Source organism: Notechis scutatus, chromosome 2, assembly GCF_049901735.1.
Source record: "Notechis scutatus isolate UNSWTSFEM ecotype Mainland chromosome 2, rNotScu1.2, whole genome shotgun sequence".
Lineage (NCBI taxonomy): Eukaryota > Metazoa > Chordata > Lepidosauria > Squamata > Elapidae > Notechis > Notechis scutatus.
Window position 1 is genome coordinate 159,822,643 of NC_142010.1, and position 23,484 is coordinate 159,846,126.

The 23,484-nt window shown below is 40.7% G+C and overlaps 1 protein-coding gene across 2 annotated transcripts in view; it reads right to left on the bottom strand.

Annotated features, from left to right (window-relative positions):
* KRI1 (KRI1 homolog) overlaps positions 1-23,484 on the bottom strand; it is an 81,117-nt gene that overhangs the window by 3,665 nt on the left and 53,968 nt on the right. For both annotated transcript variants that reach the window (XM_026679648.2, XM_026679649.2), the window contains exons 15-17: positions 14,406-14,547; positions 13,662-13,792; positions 13,483-13,547 (exon numbers count right to left, since the gene is read on the bottom strand). In XM_026679648.2, the coding sequence (XP_026535433.2) occupies positions 13,483-13,547; positions 13,662-13,792; positions 14,406-14,547 (338 nt within the window). The remainder of the gene's footprint in view (positions 1-13,482; positions 13,548-13,661; positions 13,793-14,405; positions 14,548-23,484) is intronic.

Below are 23,484 nucleotides of genomic sequence, written 5' to 3' on the forward strand. Positions count from 1 at the left end.
TTTCATTGATGGCCGCATCAGGGTTGTGTTTGACCTGGGGTGGATGAAGACGGGACTGGGGTGGGTGTGGCCAAAATAGGCATGGCCAGCTCAACATCACTTGTGTTGGAGGCACCTATGGTGGCCCAAGTGCTCTGCCAGTGAAACGGGTTCCTGAGCTCTGTTTTTGGCTGCAATGGTCTCCTACAACCCTCTGCCAGCGAAAACAGAGCTCCGTTTTCCCTGGCAGAGGAATGGCAGGCTGGTCCTTTGCTATTTCCAGGGCAGCCCCGTAGGTCAGATCTTACTACTGGGCCTTGAATTTAACACACCTACCCTAGAAGATAGGTTTGAACACTGGGCCCTATCTAACAAAATGAAATTCAACGTAGAGAAAAGTAAAATCCTACACTTAGGCAAGAAAAACCAAAAGTACACATATAGACTAGGTAAAACCAGGCAATACCAGTAACTGTGAGAGGAATCTTAGCGTCTTATTTAACTTGTTGTCTACTGAGCCAGCAGTTTGTGGCAGCAGCCAAAAAAGCCAACACAATCCTAAATTGCATTAACGGAGATACAGACAAGATCAAATGAGGTACTACCACTCTATAAAGCCTTAGTAAGACCACATCTAGAATACTGTATCGTTTTGGTTACCACACTATAAAAAAGATGTTGAGACTTTTTGAAGTGCAGAGAAGTGCAACCAGGATGATCAGGGGACTGGAGACTAAAACATGAATGGTTACAGGAATTGGGCATGGCTAGTCTAGCGAAGAGAAGGACCAGTTGAGACATGATAGCAGTTTTCCAATATTTGAGGGGCTGCCACAGAGAAGAAGGAGCTATTTTCCAAGACACCTGAAGGCCAGACAAGGAATAATAGATGGAAATTGATCAAGGAGAGATTCAACCTAGAAATAAGGAGAAATTTTCTGACAGTGAGAACTATCAATCAATGGAACAGCTTGCCTTTGAAAGTTGTGGGAGTTTCATCACCGGAGGCTTTCAAGAAGAGATTGGACTGTGTACTTCCGTCGCCATTGGAGTGAGGTCCGCGATCGTCCGTGGCTTCACTTCGAGCTCTCCTTGTCGGAAGGCCCCAATTGAGGCCAAAACCACGCTGGAGGGGTGGTGAAGAAAGGGGGACCACCTGATAGAGGAGAGCCGCATCTTCCCTCCCTGACATGGAAAACTCCCTCATCCAAAGACGAACTGTAGCGACAGTCAAAATGGCTGCCAAAAAGACGGGAGCAGTCTCTGTTCCCTGTACCGAGTTTTCCACTTGGGCAGCCATTCAGGGCAGCGCTTGGACCCGGAGGGTCCAGCAAAGCGAGGGGAAACTCTCAGAGACAGCTTGGAAGGTTGCAGTTCCCAGCTGGGCAAGGAAGAGAGCCCAAAGTTCGGAGTGGAAAGAAGCCGGCCTTAGGGCAGACCCGGAGGTGCGATGAGCTAACAGAAGATGGAAGGAGAAAGAGATGGCAGTACGGCAGTATGGTAGTAGCAGCTGATCCATCAATACGATAGAGGCTGGAAGATTGATTGTGGAACTGAGTCGGAAACAACTTAAAAATGAAGACTCCAGAGCAGAAGGGGTGAGTGTGGAGAGTAGGCAGCAGCGGCTTGATCTTCGTTATACCCTCCGGCTCTGGGAATAAAACGGCAGCTTGAAAAAAGAGTGATTAAAGGAGAAAAAAGGACTAGACGAGAAGAGATGTGAAGGAGGAAAACTATCTTTTGAAACTGAGATTGATTGTGAATTCTGATGGTGGAAGAACTGGAATGATGTATGTGGAGAAATAGAGAGTGGATGAATGACTGTGCAGATTGCAGGAGACCGCCATTGTGAGAGAAAAGACGACTGAAGAACAGAAAACAGAAGCAAGCCTGACAAGTGATGAGCAATAGAGAACCGTGACTATATGAATTTGTACATTTAGATTAATATAGAACCAGAGCTTAATATAGAACCATGCCTATGCCACTTTTAGTTTCAGTTTCCAAACTAGGCTTTCTAGTTTCAGTTTCCAAATAGTCCTCATTGGCTGACTTAGTTGCTATACCTATTCATTGGCTGACCTTGTTACCAAGCTCTATTCCAGATCATGAATATACTCTGACAGAATTAACAGAAGGAATATTCCTGGAAGTTTGCAATGAGGTATTGTTGGAAGCTAGGATACCAGAATCGTGGAAGGAGCCTTATGTTAATCCCAAAGGAGGATTCAGAGGCTAATCAAATTAAAAATTACAGACTGATATCTCTCTTAAATGCCGATTATAAAATTTTTATGAGTATAATGGCAGATAGGTTGAAGAAAATATTAAATGATAGAATACACCCTGATCAAAATGGATTCTTCCCGGCAAGACAAATTAGAAATAATAGTAGAATAATAATCAATATATTAGAATACTATGAAATGCATCCAGGAAGCCAAGTAGCCCTTGTCTTCCTGAATGCACAAAAAGCATTTGGGACAATGTCTTATGGAGAGCAACCACTACCCCCTGGTTACAATCATTGGGCTTTCCTCAAATATACATCTCCCTAAGGGTCCCCAGATATTAGATCCCTATGTGGCCTCATATACAAGGAGTATCAAATGGTCTTCTAATACTGAAAGTTTCACTCCTTTTTATCATCTCTGGAGTGTCTCAGCTTATACAATCAGGACCTAACAAGTAGTGGCCCAGGGACCATCTCAGCCTTTGAATCAGTAATTAACAGTGTTCAAAGGGAGCTAGGAACCGTCTGTAGGCCGAGTGGTCCATATAATTCAAGAAGTAATTCTTGGTTTGACAAAGAGTGTCTGATGCTCCGGAACCAGATTAATCAGGTTTACCTGCTCTATCGTAATCGAGGGGATAAATGCCCACCAGAGGACTACTATCGCTTGAAGTGGGAGTATAAAGGACTAATTGCTAAGAAAAAGAAAGCTAAAGAGAGAGAGAAGTGGGATCTACTTATCCTCTCCATCCAGCAGAAGAACACTAGATTATTTTGGCAAATTGTTGCCAGCTTCTTGCCAGGTCATCAAGAACTCCCTCTCTGCTGTATTTCTAACAAAGATTGGGAAAACCATTTCTTGACAATTTTCCAGGCGTCAACAAGCTCGACCGTGCTTGGGCCACAGCTGCCTCTTGCAGTTCCTGACTGGCAACCCGTGACTCATGCTGAGACTACCGAGCTTATCTCCAAAGTCAAGTCAGGCAAAACCCCTGGCCTGATGCTATACCCCCTGATCTGCTAAAATCCAATCCCGAGCAGTGGATTCCTCTCTTAGCAAGACTCTTCATGCATATCAATACCTCTGGCAGGATCCCTACCTCCTGGAGCTTAGCAATTATTGTTCCAGTTTTTAAACGAGGAAATAGGAACAATCCAGCTGACTATCGCCTCATAAGCCTGCTCTCCATCATTGGAAAATTGTATGCAAAATATCTCCAACATAGACTCCTCACTTGGGTTGAGGAGACCAATATTATTGGTGATGAACAGATTTGAGTTTAAAGCGGGCTGTGCCACACTGGACCACTGCTTTGTCTTAGCGCACCTGGTCGATAAATATACTAACATACCAGATGGCAAACTTTTTACTGCTTTTATCGACCTAAAGTCAGTGTTTGACTCAGTCCCTAGGGGACTGTTGTGGTCAAAACTGCTCAAAAGTTCTATCGATAGACGTCTTCTGTTCCTAATTAGATCATTGTATAACCAGACCTCGTCAGGTCAGGTGTGGTTTGCAGGGAGAACTTCATAATCCTATCCCGATTAAGAATGGAGTAAGGCAGGGTTGTGTTCTGGCTCCTCTTTTGTTTAATTTATTCTTATCTGACTTGGCCTTTCATATTGGACGTATTGAGTCCCACGTCTCAAAGCTGTCAACTATGAAGATCCTGCTTCTCCTTTATGCTGATGATGCGGCCCGCCTTTCATTGTCAAGGCCAGGTCTGAAAAGATTACTTTCTGCATTTGGGTCTTACTGTGACGAGAACCACTTGTCCGTTAATTATGACAAATCCAAAGTATTGGTGTTCTCTAGATCCCGGAAATTGTATAACTGGGCTATCAATGGTAATGCTGTTAAGCAGGTTTTCCATTTTAAGTATTTAGGTATTCAATTTCAGAACACCGGTGCTTGGACTAGACATCGAACCCAGGTGCTGAATTCAGCCTCCTGTAGTCACCAGCAGATTTTAAGATTTTTTTATACCCAAGGAGGCCAGTTTATTCCTTCTGCGCTGCGTATTTACAAAGCCATTTACAAAGCTCAAACTCTTTACGGAATTCCCATATGGATATGGGGCTTCAAGGATTGTATTGAAAGAACCCAGGCTGTCTTTCTTAGAAAATTTCTGGGTCTTCCTCCTTGTGTTGGTTTCGCTCCGATGTACCTGGAACTGGGCATTCGATTAGTCGAATGTATGGTGTGGATTAACACCTTTAAATGGTGGTTTCGGGTGCTCTTTCTGGCAGTTCCTGGTAGCTACCTCTCCCTGGCGTTTGCTGACTCTCATATTTCTCGTTGGGAGAGGGAGCTGATGAAGAAATTACACCTGCTAGGTTTTACGGGGGATGCCCTGGGAGATTATGGCCTTAAGGACGCCCAATTTAGGGTAGTCCAACGGCTTGTGGACATTGACTTGCAATATCTACAAGCCAGAGCCAACAAAACTTGCTCCCCTCTGATCTTCAGCCAATTTAATAATTACAGACTGAGGATGGCTTCCTATTTTTACACTCTAACCATTCCCAAGTATAGAAGAGCTTTCTCCCTAGCTCGCTTTAATGTCTTGCCCTCAGCACTACTGGATGGGCGATTTAAGAGGCTCCCGATTAACGAGCGGCTATGCCCCGTCACAGAGCTGAGGTTGAAACTGTAGAGCGTGTCCTTTTATATTGCCCTATGTATAACGCAGGCAGATCTAAGTTACTGTCTCTCCTTGAAACAGACCCTTCTAGACCCAATGTTAGTAATTTGCTCTTATATTGTCTAGGGGATGGCTCCTCATACATCACTTCTCAGGTTTCCAATTTTTTTTTTTAAGAGCTGTAACCATCAGAGAATGCTGTAATTCCCCTTAGTCAAGTTTTTGGTGACCAATTGTTCATGATTAATTTTCCCATGTTCTTCTTTTGTTGTACTTGTGTTTTGGTCTGTGATCGCAAATAAAGTATTATTATTATTATTATTTGACAATGTTAAAAATTTAACAGTAAAAGATAAAAAGGAATTAGAAGAAGCAACAGGTTTCCAAATTGTTAAAAAATTCAAATATCTAGGCATTTGGTTAAGGACGAGATACTCAGCCTTAAAAAAAGACAATTATATAAAAATGATACAACAAATAGGGAAAGACCTGGTAAAATGGAGTAAACTACAGATTTCACTCTTAAGGAAAATAGCCACAATTAAAACGAATATCCTACCTAAATTATTATGTTTGTTCCAAACTATTCCAATTAAATTAGATAACAAAAATTTCAAAGATCGAAATAAAACGACTATGAAATTTTTATGGGCAGAGAAAAAAGCACAAATTAAAGCAATTTATCTACAGGATAGTAAAAGCAGAGGTGGCTTTGGACTCCCAATCTGGGAAAATTATTACAAAGCAGCATCCTTAATATGGATTAAGGATTTGATTAAATTAGAGAACAATAGAATATTAATATTAGAAGGATATGATATGCAAATAGGGTGGCATGCCTTCATATGGGACCCCAGGAATAGGAATCATTCTTATTTTTTTAGACATACCTTATGAAACTCATTGATCAAAACCTGGGAGGAAATAAGGAAGAATCACTATACCAAAATTCCTGGTTGGTTATCCACTATGGAGGCAATGTTCCATCCAAATACTATGGATATCAGTTAAAAACTCAAATACTACCAAATTTTGGATAATCAGGGGAGGCTCAAGACAGTCCAAGAACTAGAAATGGAAGGAATATCCATAGATTGGTGGTCGTACCTCCAAATACAGATGAGATATAAAAAAGATTTAAAAGAATTTGGATTTGAAATAAAAACAACTCAACTAGACAAATTATTATTGGGATCAGAACAAAAATGATAACAAAATTATATAATTATTTACTAAAATTTGAATTAGAGGAGGAAATTGTAAAAGGAACAATGCTAGCTTGGACAAAAAATTTCAGACACAGTATAGAACTTGATGATTAGGAAGAAGTATGGTAAAAAAACCCTCTCTATAACAAAGTCAGTTGCCTATAAAGAAAATTTATATAAAATGCTTTATAGATGGCATTTAGCACCCTCCAGACTTGCAAAAATGTACTCTAAATTAAACCCGAACTGTTGGAAATGCAGAAAAACACAAGGTACCTTTCTCCACATCTGCTGGCTATGCCCAGAAATAAAAAAATATTGTATAAAAAACTTGGCTGGAGGAAATTACACACTGCAGGTTGGAGTGGAAGCCAGAATTATTTCTCCTGGGAATCATCAAAGAAAAGTATCCCCCCCAATATTAGATATTTGATTATACATATGTTAATGGTGGCATGAATTGCATTGGTGCAGACTTGGAAAATGCCCACCACACCTTCTAATAATGTTATAATCCACAAAATCTTAGAATGTGTGGAGGAATTTAAGCTCATGCTTAAATTAAGGGAAAAGGAGGACTCAGAATATTTTTTAATTTGGAACATTTGATATCAATGGTTAGACAGTACAATAAAAAGGTCACAAAAAGAATATTAAAAAGAAATAAAACTGGAATACAAGCAAATAGATAGAACAAGGGAGAAGTAGTAGGAACTGAGGAACTGCTAGGGGAAAATAAGACCTAGATAGATGTCTAGACTAGAATTTAAAATTATTTAGGTCTATTGTAGAAATGTACAGAAATATATAATGAATGATAGAAATGTGACTCCTGTTTTCTGATATAGCCGTGGAATACTAAATTACAGCATATAGACTATGAATATCCCTGATGTTCCCTTTACACATGCATGCATATATTAAGTTATTAATTATATATTAAGATATTAATCTGATATTCCCTTTTCTGCATATGAGAATCAGATCTTAAAAGACATAGTTTGTTTATTAACATTAAGAATTGAGAATTAATATAGACAATATACTTAAAAAACTGTCAAATCCTATGTATATACACTGCTCCAAAAAATAAAGGGAACATTTAAACAACACAATGTAACTCCAAGTCAATCACACTTCTGTGAAATCAAACTGTCCACTTAGGTAGCAACACTGATTGACAATCAATTTCACATGCTGTTGTGCAAATGGAATAGACAACAGGTGGAAAGCATAGGCAGTTAGCAAGACATCCCCAATAAAGGAGTGGTTCTGCAGGTGGTGACCACAGACCACTTCTCAGTTCCTATGCTTTCTGGCTGATGGTTTGGTCACTTTTGAATGCTGGCGGTGCTGTCACTCTAGTGGTAGCATGAGACGGAGTCTACAACCCACACAAGTGGCTCAGGTAGTGCAGCTCATCCAGGATGGCATGCGAGCTGTGGCAAGAAGGTTTGCTGTGTCTGTCAGCATAGTGTCCAGAGAATGGAGGTGCTACCAGGAGACAGACATCAGGAGACGTGGAGGAGGCCGGAGGAGGGCAACAACCCAGCATCAGGACAGCTACCTCCGCCTTTGTGCAAGGAGGGACAGAAGGAGCCCTGCCAGAGCCCTGCAGAATGACCTCCAGCGGGCCACAAATGTGCATGTGGCTGCTCAAATAGTCAGAAACAGAATCCATGAGGGTGGTATGAGGGCCCGACATCAACCGGGGTGGGTGGGTTGTGCTTACAGCCCAACACCGTGCAGGACGTTTGGCATTTGCAAGAGAACACCAAGATTGGCAAATTCGCCACTGGCGCCCTGTGCTCTTCACAGATGAAAGCAGGTTCACACTGAGCACATGTGACAGACGTGACAGGGTCTGGAGACACTGTGGAGAACGTTCTGCTGCCTGCAACATCCTCCAGCATGACTGGTTTGGCAGTGGGTCAGTAATGGTGTGGGGTGGCATTTCTTTAGGGGGCTGCACAGCCCTCCATGTGCTTGCCAGAGATAGCCTAACTACCATTAAGTACCGAGATAAGATCCTCAGACCCCTTGTGAGACCATATGCTGGTGCGGTTGGCCCTGGGTTCCTCCTAATGCAAGACAATGCTAGACCTCATGTGGCTGGAGTGTGTCAGCAGTTCCTGCAAGACGAAGGTACTGATGCTATGGACTGGCCCGCCCATTCCCCAGACCTGAATCCAATTGAGCACTTCTGGGACATCATGTCTCGCTCCATCCACCAACGCCACGTTGCCCCACAGACTGTCCAGGAGTTGGGGGATGCTTTAGTCCAGGTGTGGGAGGAGATCCCTCAGGAGACCATCCGCCACCTCATCAGGAGCATGACCAGGCGTTGTAGGGAGGTCATACAGGCACGTGGAGGCTACACACTACTGAGCCTCATTTTGACTTGTTTTAAGGACATTACATCAAAGTTGGATCAGCCTGTAGTGTTTTTTTCCACTTTAATTTTGAGTGTAACTCCAAATCCAGACTTCCATGGATTGCTAAATTTGATTTCCATTGATAATTTTTGTGTGATTTTGTTGTCAGCACATTCAACTATGTAATGAACGAAGTATTTAATAAGAATATTTCATTCATTCAGATCAAGGATGTCTTATTTTTGTGTTCCCTTTATTTTTTTGAGCAGTGTGTGGGTATCTATCTATCTATCTATCTATCTATCTATCTATCTATCTATCTATCTATCTATCTATCTATCTATCTATCTTTGGTTATTCGGGTTTTCTCCCGCGTAAGATTGGAAGTATCTAGGCAACGTTTCGATGAAGTCTCATTCAACATCTTCAGGCTTGTGTCTTCAGCTCTGTGCTTCTCAGAGTGATGTGAGCTTGCAGCTGCTTCTGTATATATATATACACACACACATCACATCAAGGCATCACATCAAGACTGCCTTCAAAACAGACAGAAAAATAGCAGCCATCCTTAGAAACCCCAAAGATAAAATTGACCTGGAAAACCAAGGCATATATGAAGTCCCCTGTGCATCATACCTGGCCACATACATTGGACAGACCAATAGAAGAATAAGTACCCGCCTGGATGAACACAAAAATGCAGTAAAAAAGCTGGAACACACTTCCTCACTAGTCCAACACATGAAAGCAACAGGTCATAGCATCAACTTCAATGGCACGAAAACCCTAGCCACTATAGAAAATCCCAGCCACAGAATTATCAGAGAAGCCATAGAGATTGAAAAAAGACCTGAAAGCATGAATAGAAGAGATGATTCCACTAGACTGTCAATTATTTGGAAGCCTGCACTCACAAACAAAAAAATCTCCACACCACAAGCCAGGCAAACACCTGGGCACAAATAGATCCCCCCTGATACCTCCAGCTCAAACACACCCCAACCAGGCACCCAGATGAAACCTAGCTTCCTAACAAATGATAGCCGTCCATTTACTCGGAGCCAAGCTGCACTAAAAGCCTCCAATACAGGAACACAATGTTGCCAGCCAACCAAGACAAAAAAAGCCACAAAACAGACAGAAGATATTAGAAACACCAATCAAGCAGAACACAGCAAACTCCAAGACCAATAAACACAGACCAAGACTCCCAACCAATCAGGATGAAGAAAAAACTATTCTGGCACAGCAGTAGGCTAGCCCCAAATTTAAAACTGAAACAACTGTAAAAGTCTGACTCACGGACGAACTCAATACAGAAGCCTGATGATGGCAGATGAGATTCTGCCGAAACGTTGCTACAACTTTAAAAGCACAACTATAATGACGTGGGAAAATACCCGAACAAAGCTGAATACCATACATATATATATGATACCCGAACAAAGCTGAATACCATACATACATACATACATACATACATACATATATATGGTATTTAATGTACTCCCAAAAATGATATGGAAATATGTCAACACAAACTTTATTATAGAAACTTTTGTAAAAAAATTTTTTAACATTTTACCTTTTGTAAACTTTTTAATATTTTGAACGTTAATAAAGTTTTGTTTTAAAGTCAAATAAATAAATAAATAAAAAGGAAATTAAATTTGAAATGTTAATTATTGATGTAATAAATCAAGGGGAGAATATGCTGAGGATAAAGCAACAGGGAAGGAAATTACAGAAAGAGGATTTTAAGAGGATGGGGGTAAAATCAGATAACAGGGAAAAGAAACAGTGGGATACAATAGAGAAGGGAGGAATGAGCAAGAGAAAGGGTCAAAAAATGATAGAAAATGGAAGGCAAGTTAGGATACTAACTAATATAGTAAGGAGAGTAAGAGACAATGGCTGAAGAAGGGAAGAATAAGGATTCCACATGAATGGGTGTTTTATTAGTTAAGATATATAATTATTAACTTTGATAAACCTGGAATTAATATTTTATTATAGAACTATTATTAAAGATATATAAAATATCAATTAGAATAAAAATAAGGTCTAATATTTTAATTGGAATAAATATGAAACTAAGATTCTATTATAGGATGATTATTTAAGATTTATAATTGTTTATGGAATATACATGAAAACCAATGATGCAAATGATGGTATAGGGAAAGAAATGCCATGTGGAATCTGATGGAGGGATTATATACACTGTATATAATCCCCAAACTGTTAGGATTGGCAGCTATTTTTCCTCCACTCTTGCTCTCAGCACTGGCTCTCCATAGGGCTGTGTGCTGAGCCCCCTTTTGTATTCACTCTACACCTACGACTGCACTCCCTCTTGTCCCACTAACTCTATAATAAAATTTGCAGGTGACACCACATTGGTGGGACTCATATCAGAGGAAGACGAAACGGCCTATAGGTCAGAGGTTCTCAGACTGGTCTTGTGGTGCAAGAGTCATAACTTCACCCTGAACATCAAAAAGACCAAATAATTGATTGTAGACTTCAAAAAGATGCAAAGCAGAGCCTCCCCACTATATATCAATAGAGACTGTGTGGAAAGAGTTCATAGTTTTAAATTTCTAGGAACTCATATTTCTGACAAACTTACTTGCTCGGTCCACACTATGGCCACTTCAAAGAAGGCCCAACAGCGCCTGCATTTCTGAGGTTGCTGAAAAACAGTGGTCTGGGTGAGAAGTTGCTGGTTACTTTTTACTGTTCTACCATCGAGAGCATTTTGGCATACTGTGTAACGGTGTGGTATGCTGGATAATCTACAGTGGATAAGAAGATGCTCCAGAGAGCTATAAACACAGCACAAAAAAATCATTGATTGCTCTCTTTCTTCTTTGGAAGAGATTGCAAAGACCAGACTCCTCTCTAGAGCATAAAAAATCTCCACAGACCGTTCTCATATCCTGGTCATTCATATTGCGAACTGTTACCATCAGGGAGACGTTATAGGTGTCTTAAAATGAGGACTAATAGATTGAGAAACAGTTTCTTTTCCAAGGCAGTAATTGTCTTGAATCAAGCAGTGCATTTGTGATTTAGTCCTATGTATATAGTGGCATTTTAAAACTATTTAACTTACTAAATGTTTTAGATAGGTGTTCGACTAGTTTTTAAATTATTATTATTATTTTCATTATTTTAATTTTTAAATACTCTGTAATGTGATTGTGATGTGGTGTTTGGGGCACTGTGCTGGTGTAGCTTTCAAATTTCATTGTATTCGTGGAATGCAATGACAATAAAGGTATTCTATTACATACATACATACACACACACACACACACACACACATACACATATATTAGAATACATAATTTGTTAAATGAAAATAAGATGGAAATTATGATTTGTGTAATGTAATGAGATTAGAGAGGGATTTTGTTTCAAAAATATAATAGTGGCACAATTAACATTAAAAAGGGAATAAATACTGGACAATATGAATTAAGATGAATTTATGAATGAGTATTTGAATGTTATAATTTGATAATTTTTGCAAATATGACGAGAATATGTATTAAAATGATATTAAGAATACAGATTGATATAAAATAACATATGAGAATACTGAATGACAAAATTGGTAATATGTAATAATATTAAATCAGATAAAGTTAATAGTAGGAATATGAATTATGGTCATGTTTGTTTTAAAATGTTGAAATACCTGGAACCACACTGTTCACTCAATGATGTATTTAAAGAAACAAAAAATAAAAAATATATAAGAAGAGATTGGACTGCCATTTGTCAGAAATGGTGTAGGGTCTCCTGCTTGGGCGGAGGGTTGAATTAGATGATCTACAAGGTCCCTTGGAACTCTGTTAATCTAATCTAATTAATATAATACAATAGTAATATAAAATAATAAAAAACATTTAAAAAGAAACATTAAGTAGTTAACTAAGGAGAAATTTCCTAATAGTAAGAACAATTAACTGGTGGAACAGCTTGCCTTCAGAAGTTGTAAGTGCTCCATCACTGGAAGCTTTTAAGAGATCGGACAGCCACTTGTCCAAAATGGTATAAAGCTGTGATGGCGAACCTATGCCACATGTGCCGAAGTAGCCATCAGAGCCATCTCTCCAGGTACGCCAGCATCGCCCGTTGCTCTTCCAGGTTCTGGTGCGTGCCGGCCAGCTGGTCTTCATGTGTGCAGGAGCACCAGAAACCAGAAGAGCAGCTCCCAGCACACACATGCGTGCCAGCCCGCTGATCTTCCGGTTTCTAATGTGCATGCATGTGTGAAGACAAGCTGGCGTGAAAAAGCGGCTGGCCTCCTGGTCTTCCATTTTCTAACACACATGCGCACAAAGACCAGCTGGCCAGCACATGTATGTGCATTAGAAACCGGCCAGCCACCTGGTCCTCTGGTTTCTAACATGCATGTGCATGCGAAGATCAGCTGGCCGGCCAGTTTCTAACGTGCATGGCGCACTGGTCTTCACACAGGCATGTGCGCCAGCCAGCTGGTCTTTGCATGCACATGTGCATTAGAAACCAGAAGACCAGCTGGATAGCTGGTTTCTAATGTGCATGCATGTGCCGGCCACCTGGTCGTCTGGTTTCTAATGCACAATCGCGTGAAAAGACCACCTGGCTGGTACGTGCACGCATGTTAGAACCATCTGGCCAGCTGGTCTTTGCACATGCATGCACATTAGAGGTCGTAAGACCAGGTGGCCAGTACTCAGTGACTTTTCAGTACGCGTGCGTTCCCGTTTCAGCACTCAGTGCCAAAAAATTTAACAACCACTAGTATAAGGTTTCCTGCTTGAGAAGGGCATTGGACTTGATGACCTCTAAAGCCTCTTCCAAGTCTATGATTTTGTTCTGTTCTAGTCCTTTTGGGTGGGGTGGAGAGCCAAGAAATGCTGGAGCTTAAGTTCCAACTTTTACCATGCCCAGCTGGGCTCAAAGCCCAGGTCTCAATCTCCATGCCAGATTCTGGACTCCAGCCATGTTATAAATAGCACCTTCCACTTTATGTTGCTGCCCCTCACCTGTACATGCAGGTCTTCCGTAGAGAACACCAACGATTCAGTTCTTTATCATCAGCAGTCAAAATCTAAAAAGAGAAAGACAATTTTTTTGTGTTTCTCTCAGTGCAGAATGCACCCATTCTGATCCTTTCCTACACTATGAAGAAAACTGTCTTATTTTCTACTATAGGAAGGTTTACTTCTTCAGTTGACAGTCCATAATTGCAGGGAACAACTGTGCGATATTTGAAACGACAAGGAAGGTCCCCTATCAGGTCCTCATATTCCAAGTGGTAGAACTCATCCAAATATTGTTCAAAAGTCTTTGTTTCTGCAGAATTCAAGAAAAGTAATGGAAGTCAGGAGATGTTACTCTTTCATCATTCTTCTCCAAGTCACATCTTTAGACTATTTACAATACGTATCCCCAAACCTCCGCAATTCTAATATTAGGATGAATCTACGGTACTTCTATCCCCCAACCTCTACTTTTTGTATTACCTAGCTTAGTTTCTTAGCTTAATTTCTAGGGAACACAAATATCTTTATATTTCCATGGCACCTTGCTTGGTTTTTAATAAAGGTCTATCACTGACCTGTGATAGACACTTAGCTAATAGCAATAGCACTTAGACATATACCACTTCATAGTGCTTTACAGCCTTCTCTAAGCTGTTTACAGAGTCAGTGTATTGCCCCAAACAATCTGGGTCCTCATTTTACCAACCTCAGAAGGATGGAAGGCTGAGTCAACCTTGAGCTGGTGAAATTCAAACTGCAAAACTTCTGGCAATCATCAGTCAGCAGAAGTAGCCTGCAATATTGCATGCACCACCATGGCTCATAATAATAAATCAATCTTTTTAAAATGTATAATTTTAAATCAATCTTCACAAGCCTTGCTAATGACTCACTCACAGAAAGTTTTCTTCCCAAATTCTTACCAGGATCAAATGGTTTTTTTTCCTGAGAGATGGCCTCTGCAAAAGGTGACTTGTATTTCTTCTTTCCTAGAAAAGGAATCTCCAGCTTTTTTTTCTTTTTGGAATGGGTTGGTTGCTGGGAGGGGTCATAATCTGCATCCATCTGAAGAGGTGGTGTGTAGAAGACAGCAGAGAAGAGAAACATGGATCCAGTTTCAAAGCCATAAATGCAAAGTTAAATGCAGAGCCCCCTTCCCCCAGGATTTACATAAGAAAGGCAAGACACCAAGTCACTACTCAGGCACACAAGAAACTGCTGTCCATATTTTGTAACTCCCATCTATCTACCCACCTCCAGCATTTTACCAAGAAATCAAATAGAGCCCTTTGACTTTTTACCATAAAGACTGCTATACTTTACATTTAACAAATAAATGTGTTATGTCCCCCTCTGGGACACTGCCATTCTGATAGAGGAGAGGAGAATAGGCTCTCAGGGTTGCATTCTCTGCATGCTTTTGCTTTTGTTGTAATCGTGTGTGATTTAGGGAGGGGGACTATCTCTCAGACATGCCAGACTTCCTTGAACTCGGTTCTAGCCTGTCACCAAGGTCATTGCATCCTGGGAATGAACTACTATCAAGCTAATGCCTCAAAGTTCTCAAAACACCTTTGCACCTTTTGGCTACTGGTGGACTGGTGAAGGGGGTGGGGTTTTAAATGGAGAAGAATAGCTTAATGCTTTGCGCAGGAACCTCAAATTCTGATTCTCTGCAATCATTTTCTCAGTAAAAGTTCCTTTTGATAACAACTTGTTTCAAGAGTCATGCTTTCCTGTGGCAAGTCCTTACACAATTTTTTTTTCTTTTGAAACCCTACATTTGCATCCCTCACAGACGAACAAGTACTGCGCAAAAAAGACTTAGTCTAAAACAAAAGAAGTCTATAGACTCTGTAAAAGACTAAGAAAGAAAAAAAAAGCAAGCCAAACCCATAGGTTCACCTCTGGTTCCTTATTTAATTATACATCTGTTTTTGTTAAGTATTTGTAATCCTCTGAAGTATATACTTTACTTTACTTTTATTGTCATTGCACCTCGCACAACAAAATCAAACACCATCTTCAGTGTACATCGTGACCATGACCATGAAAATAAACACAAACACACATCCTTCACCCTAAACACATTGAACTGAAAATCCCCGACACCACACCAACACTGCACTATACAGCACAATTCAAAAGAGCTACTGCCCTGGGATAGAACTGTTTTTCAGCCTAGTTGTCCTTGTTTTTATTATTCTGTACTGTCTGCCAGATGGTAATAGTTAAAAAAAAAAAAAGGGTTCCCAGGATGAGATGGATCTTTGAGAATGTTTTGAACTTTCTTAAGGCAGCGGGAGCTATAAAGCTCTTCCAAAGAGGGGAGAGGGCAACCAATGATCTTCTGGGCAATGACGTTAACCCTCTGTAGTGCTTTCCTATCTGCCACTGTTCAATTGGCAAACCATACAGAGGTGCAGTAAGTTAAAATGCTCTCTATGGTGCAGCGGTAGAAGATCACCAGCAGTTTTTATTCAGTTATTGTTTTCTGAGAAGTCTCAGAAGTGGGCCCTTTTGACCAGGGCTGCAATGTGAGCACCCCAGGTCAGGTCCTCTTTTATGGTAACACCCAGAAACTTAAAACTGACCACTTGCTCCACTCAGTCTCCATTGATAAGCAAAGGCTGGGTGTCTGATCTGTTCCTTCTATAATCCACTATAAGCTCCTTGGTTTTATTGGTGTTGAGGAACAAGTTATTGTCTCCACACCACGAAAACAACCGGTTCACCTCATCTCGGTAGGCAGACTCATCCCCCCCGGAGATAAGTCCTACCACTGTTGTATCATCTGCAAATTTAGCAATAGTATTACTAGCGTGAGTGGGAATGCAGTCATGCACATAAAGAATATAGAGTAAGGGACTCAACACACAACCCTGTGGTGTACCAGTGTTAAGAATAAGGGCTGAAGAGGTATGATTACTTAATCTGACCCTATGTGAGCGGCAGGAAATCCATAATCCAAAAACAGATTGAATTAGAAAGCCCAAGGTCCAGAAGTTTAGACACTAGTCTATGTGGAAGAATTGTGTTAAATGCAGAACTAAAATCCACAAAAAGCATCCTCACATACCCCCCCCCCCCCGACTGTTCTAGATGAGTCAGAGCAGTGTGAAGAGTGATGGCTATAGAGTCCTCTGTAGATCTATTTTTTCTGTATGCAAATTGGTGTTTATCAAATATATGTGGAAGACCAGAAATGATGTGCCGGCAGACCAATTTCTCAAAGCACTTCATGATGATAGGAGTGAGTGCCACTGGTCTGTAATAATTGAGGTTACTGATAGGGAACTTCTTTGGCAGCGGAACAATGGTGTGGAAGCCTTCAAACAAGATGGAATAGTGGACTGGGATAAAGACAGACTGAAGATCCTGGTAAAGACTCCAGTCAACTGATCAGCACAGTCTTTAAGCACTTGGCCAGAGATACAGTCAGGACCGGCAGCCTTTCTAGGGTCCATAGCCCTCAGAATGCTCCTCACCTCCTGTTTCTCCACAATGAGGTGGGGGCTGCAATTGGCTGGTGATTGTATTTTATCTGTCTCTGATGTCTCCACTTCAAAGCAAGCAAATAAATGATTCAGTTCCTCTGCCAATTAAGCATCCCCCTCAGCAGGGATGACATTGGTTGGTTGATGGTTTGTAATTTGTTGAGTCCCTTGCCACACCTTCCTCATGTTATTGCTATAAAAATTATCCTCAATCTTCCTCTTATACTCAGCCTTGGCCTTTTGAATACCATTCTTCAGATTAGCTCTGGCAACACTATATCTTGCCCCATCACTGGACCTAAAGGCCTTGGTCCTGTCACGCAAGAGGCACTGGACTTCCTTGGTCATCCAGGGTTTCTGATTGGGATAGATCGTAATATGTTTATCCACAGTGATAGTATCTGTGCAGTGTTTGATATAGCACAGAACAGTTGCAGTGTGCACCTCTAGGTCAGGGTGGTAAAAGACATCTCAATTTGTGTTCTCAAAACAATCCTGAAGTTGTTGAGAAGCATCTTCTAGCTAAGATGGTAGTATTGGCATTAGGTAGACTGCATAGACTGCAGCAATCAAAACCACGCTGAATTCCCGCGGAAGATATATGGGCCTACATTTAAGAGTCATATACTCCAGATCCATGGAGCAGTGGCTGTCTAGTCTTTGCATTGATACACCAGCTTTTGTTCACATAAAGGCTTAAACCTCCCCCTTTGATCTTGCCAGAATCTCTACTCCTGTCCTGCCTGTGAGCTATGTAGCCTTCCAGTTCAACAGCTGCATCTGGAATGAAGCCAAGTTTCTGTGATTAGCAAAACACAGCAGTTGATGACTTTAGTTTTTGCAATCTGTAGCCTTAATTCATCCATTTTGTTAGTCAGAGATCTTATGTCAGCTTTGAAATTCAGCTGCCACATTTTTTTTAAGAGAGTTGGAGGAGTTGAAAAGTTCAAGGTTATTCTGTATGTCATATTAAGAAATTCCAGTGGCAGTTAATTGGTTCTCGTGATTTATGAAGTGTAGAAGTGGGAGGAGAGAAGGAAGGAGAGAAGGTGGATTCTATGTAATGCGCGAAAAATTTTCACTTTGGAAAATTGCCTTTGACATGCCAGATCTGTTTCTAAATAAATCAATTGGAGAGAAAATGTCTTGGAGTGATTGATATCATGGATACTTTCTGGATGCCATACATTTATTTCCCAAAGACACTTTTTAATTTTTGAAGGGGCTTGGCTGTTACCCTGGAGTTCTTTTCCCAGAGATGGAGAAAGATCAACCATCAGCTGAAGTTGTAAATGTGCAGGGGGGAGCATGTGGGGGCCCTCCCTCCGGAGCATTAATTGAACCTGTCAGCCCTTGTTTGGAGGAGATAATGGATGCTTTCAGGATGGCAGTAGGAGAAAGAGATTTGGGAGCTATACCGAAGCGTTTCAAGTTAAGAAGTTGTTATAACCCAGAGGTAACCCAGCTGTCTGAAGAGAAATCTTTCTCTAGCCCCAGGCATATGGCTATACTGCCAAATTGGAGGGAAGAGAGACAATTGGGGTCAGAATTCTCTCAAGAAGACAACCCCTAGATTATTCCTGGAAGTCCGTCAAGGGCAGATTTACATCAACAGTTCCAGAATTTAAAGGTGACAGGTTTGGTCTCACAGTCTACTTGGACGGGTGGAAGGTTGAGACCACCCATATTCACTTACCCAAATATCGTGAGGAACGAGGAGACTATACAGATGCCAGTTGGTGGAAGCCAGAAAGAAGCATCAACTGACAGAGGTATGTTGCAGCCTCCAAGGCAATCCCCTCATTTTCCAGAAAGAATTTTGTCCGCTGCAGAGAGTATCCCTCCAGGGTGGGGATTTTATCCAGGCCAGGGGTGGATTCAATGCCAATGGCAGCCAGCACCAACACAGCCCTGGTCTGAAGGGGGGCTGCCCAGACAGCAGACACTTCCCCTCCACCCAACCAGGGAACCAGACCACACCCATCTTCCTCCTGGCAACCACAATTGCAGCCCCAACCGGCAGCGAGGCCACAGGGACCCCTATTCCAGAAAGGCACCACCCAGCCAGGATTCAGGGGGCCTATCCAGCCTATGTACGCCACCCAGCCTGTTCCTTTCATTCCAGTACAACCTGCAGGGGCCTGGCATGTGCCACCTCCGCAACCACGACCCAGGCCGGACCAAATACCCTTTGAGGCCATATTTGATGGCCGCCATGAACATTTCAATTACTTCCTCACTCGAATCCGATCCTATATAGAACAATTTGGAGATCAATACGCCACAGAGTGCAATTTGGTTAAACAAATTGGATGAATGAAGAAGTGGCCCAACTACACAACGAACAAGCCCCCAAATTATACAATGTAAATGGATTATTCAATTATTAAGACTCAGATTGAAAATCCAGACAGGGTAGCAGAGAATGAAGAGAAGTTAATTGAAATGAGGCAAGGCAAGCAACCCTTGCCAGAATTCATTTGGGACTTTAGAAGGGTCACAAGCCACCTCATGGATTGGCCTGAAAGAATGACTTTACACTATTTTAAAAAAGCCATTGATCCAGAAGTAAAGGCCTGTGAAATTAACTAACCTGCTAAAACGCCCAATCAGATTTGAGCAAGTGGATGGAACCTTAATTGGGGGGGGGGGGCAGCCACTCAAATGACAGAATTGATCAAGATGTAATTAGGGCCCCATCGCGAACTCATGCGCTTCATAGTGGCCCCCAAGATGTCAGAATCAATCATACTGGGACTTGCTTGGTTAGACAAATGGGCCCCGATGATCAAATGGAAAGATGGATTCATAAAAATCCTCATTGGACCGGGCCCATCGCCCCCTCTTCCACCCACTACAAAGCCACCAGTCAGCTTGAACCCAGAGCCTGAGCCAGCATCCATGGCATCCCACCTTCTCCCAGATAACCCCCAGATACCCGACCAATACAAGGACTTGGCTGAAGCATTCAGTGAAAAGAGTGTAATGTTTTACCTCCCCATTGAGCTACTGATTGCACCACAGAATTAGAGCCCAGGGTGAAATTACCAAAACCAAAGATGTATTCCATGACACCTGTTGAAATGACCGAATTTGGTACCCAGATTCAAATTATAAATTTTTTGAATTAAAAATTGCCAATTCAGATTATCGAAAGCTTTTTTTGCATCTAGGAACATGAGTGCTACTTGTCTCTCAGGGTGGGCTTCATAAAATTCTAGTACGTCTAATACTATTCTTAGATTATTCTTTATTTGCCTAGTTGGAAGGAATTCGTTGTGATCTTCATGTATATACAAGTTTAGCAATCTTTTTAATCTGTTTGCTATAATAGAAGTGAATATTTTATAATCAGTATTTAGGAGTGAAATCGGCCTGTAATTGTTTATATATCTGGGATCTGTATAACAACTATCTATGACACACAACAAGCTAATATAATAATAAACGGGGAACACACTCGCCCAATAAAGATAGAAAAAGGAGTGAGACAGGGCTGCCCACTCTCTCCTCTGCTCTTCATATTATCATTAGAGACATTATTAACGCGAATTAGGCGAAATTCAGATATAAAGGGATTAACGGTTAAGAAAGAGGAATTTAAATTGCAAGCATTTGCGGACGACATGATTTTCTTCATTAAAGAACCAATAGATAGGGGACTAAAATTGATGAAAAAACTAGAGAAATTTGGAGCAGTAGCAGGACTTAAAATGAACAGGAAAAAAACCAAATTAATGACCAAAAATTTAACAGAAAAACAGAAAATAGAATTAGAAGAAACAATGGAAATACAAGTGACAAAGAAAGTGAAATATCTAGGAATTTGGCTAACACCACACTGTAAGTCACTTAAAGAAAATAATTATGACAAATTGTTACATCAGGTAAAGAAAGATTTAGAATCATGGAGTAAACTTCAAATTTCACTATTAGGTAGGATTGCCACCATTAAAATGAACATTCTCCCCAAATTTCTATACTTATTCCAAACGATCCCAATTAAATTACACAAAAAGTTCTTCAAAGAACTTAACAAAATAACCCTCAAATTTATTTGGCAAGGGAAAAAACCCAGAATAAACGTAAAAGCAATGCAAGATATGAAGAGCAGAGGAGGGTTAGCAGTCCCAAACTGGGAGTTATATTATATGGCCACCTCGTTAGTTTGGTTGAAGGACTGGGTGAATTTAACTAATAAAAGAATATTATTTCTAGAAGGCCACGACTTACAAAGGGGGTGGCACGCTTTCTTATGGGACGTAGGGAAAACCAGTCAAAAATATTTTCATAGACATTTAATTAGAGACGCGCTACTAACAATTTGGAAGAAAATACGGAAAAAACATTACATAAAAATACCAATATGGATTTCAACAATGGAGGCGATGATTCACCCAAACAATCTGGAAATTACTAAAATGATTAAATATAAAGACTTATTGGACCCACAAGGAAATTTGAAATCGAGGCAGGAAATTCAGGACCAGGGACAAAAAATTGATCAATGGGTTTACCTTCAGATTCAAAGTAGGTACAAACAAGACAAGAAAGAATTTGGAATTAACAACAAACTTCAACAATTAGATAAAATTTTATTAGGACCGGACAAAAAAAAACATAACAAAATTTTACAATTATTTACTAGAAACAGAATTAGAAGAAGAAATTGTAAAGGGAATATGATTGCGTGGAGTCGGAACGTGGGACGTAGTATTACACTAGCGGAATGGGAAAAAGTTTGGGGCAGGAATAATAAGATCACAAAATCGGTAGCATACAAGGAAAATCTTTATAAAATGTTTTATAGATGGCATCTCCCTCCTTCGAGACTAGCGAAGATGCACCCCAACATGAGTCCGTATTGTTGGAAATGCAAGAAAAAAGAAGGAACCTTTTTCCATATGTGGTGGACATGTACAGAAACCCAAAATTACTGGAAGAAAATCAAAACTTGGTTGGAAGAAATTACAAAAGAGCAGATTGAATATAAACCAGAGTCCTTCCTACTAGGGATCTTTGACAAACAAATTTCCAAAAAAGCTAAATACATAACAATACACATCTTAACCGCGGCCAGATTAGCCTTCGCTCAATATTGGAAACAACATCGAATTCCACCAGATGAAGTGATTATTGATAAAATTTCAAAATGTGTAGAAATGGACAAACTGACTTTGGCACTAAAAAACAAAGATACTTCACTATATTATGATAGTTGGAATTGTTGGTATAATTGGATTGATCAAAGATAAATTATATACCATAAGGCATAAGAGGAAAGTATTAACCTATAATAATGAGATAGCGATATATGTATAGAATAGGTGTGTGTATATGACATAAATCAAAGGCTATGAAAAAAGATCTTGCAAACTGTAAAAATAAGAATGCTTTTAACTTTTCTTCCTTCTTTTTCTTTCTTTCTTTCTTTTCAATCTTTTCTTTTCTTTCTTTTCTTCCTTCTTTTTTTTCTCTCGTTTATTTGTGTATGTATCGTTGGTTGTTTTTAATTGTAAAAACTAATAAACTGTTTAAAAAAAAAAAAAGAAATGACCGAATTAAGGAAATACATCGACAACAATTTGGAGCGAGGTTTTATTGAGCCTGCCAAATCAAGATTAGCTGCCCCCATGTTGTTCAAGGAGAAGAAAGATGGTGGGTTGAGATTGTGTGTTAACTTTAGAGGCATGAATGCCGTATGCGTCAAAAACATGTATCCTCTCCCTCTTATGAAGGACTTATTGAACCATCTGTCGAAGGGCAAAGTATTCACCAAGCTTACTACCAAGGTCCACATCAGAGGGAGATGAGTGGAAAATTGCTTTTAACTGCCCTCTGGGTAGCTTCCTATTCAAAGTCATGCCTTTCGGACTTCAGGGGGCTCCTGCAGTGTTTATGCAGCTCATCAATGAGGTGCTACACCCGCACCTTTACCAAGGGGGGGGGGTCCTCATGTATCTGGATTACATCCTTATCGTCAGCGAAACCATGGAAGAAGATGTTCAATTGGTCCGACAGGTTCTAGAAAAACTTCTAGCCGCCAAATTATATTTGAAACTCTCAAAATGCTAATTCCACAAAGAGTCGCTGGACTACTTAGGCTACTGAATATCCAACCTGGGGATTGAAATGGACCCTGGAAAGGTGAAAGCGGTGCTGGACTGGCAACCCCCCAGAACCCGAAAACAACTTCAAAGTTTCTTGGGGTTTCCCAACTTCTATAGACAATTCATTCCGTCCTTTGCTGAAGTTGCCCTCCTGTTGACAGAGCAATTAAAAACGGGCCCGTTACCCACCAAACCAAAGCCCAGTCAACCCCTGGCTTGGACTATGGACTGTCAGAAAGCTTTCAAGACCTTAAAACACCTCTTTGCAGCTGAGCCCATCCTCCAACACCCAGACATGACCAAGCCTTTTATTGTCCAAATAGATTCAAGTGATGTAGCGGTGGCAGCTGTTTTGCTGCAAAAGACTCTCAAGGCCGACTGATGCCTTGCGCTTA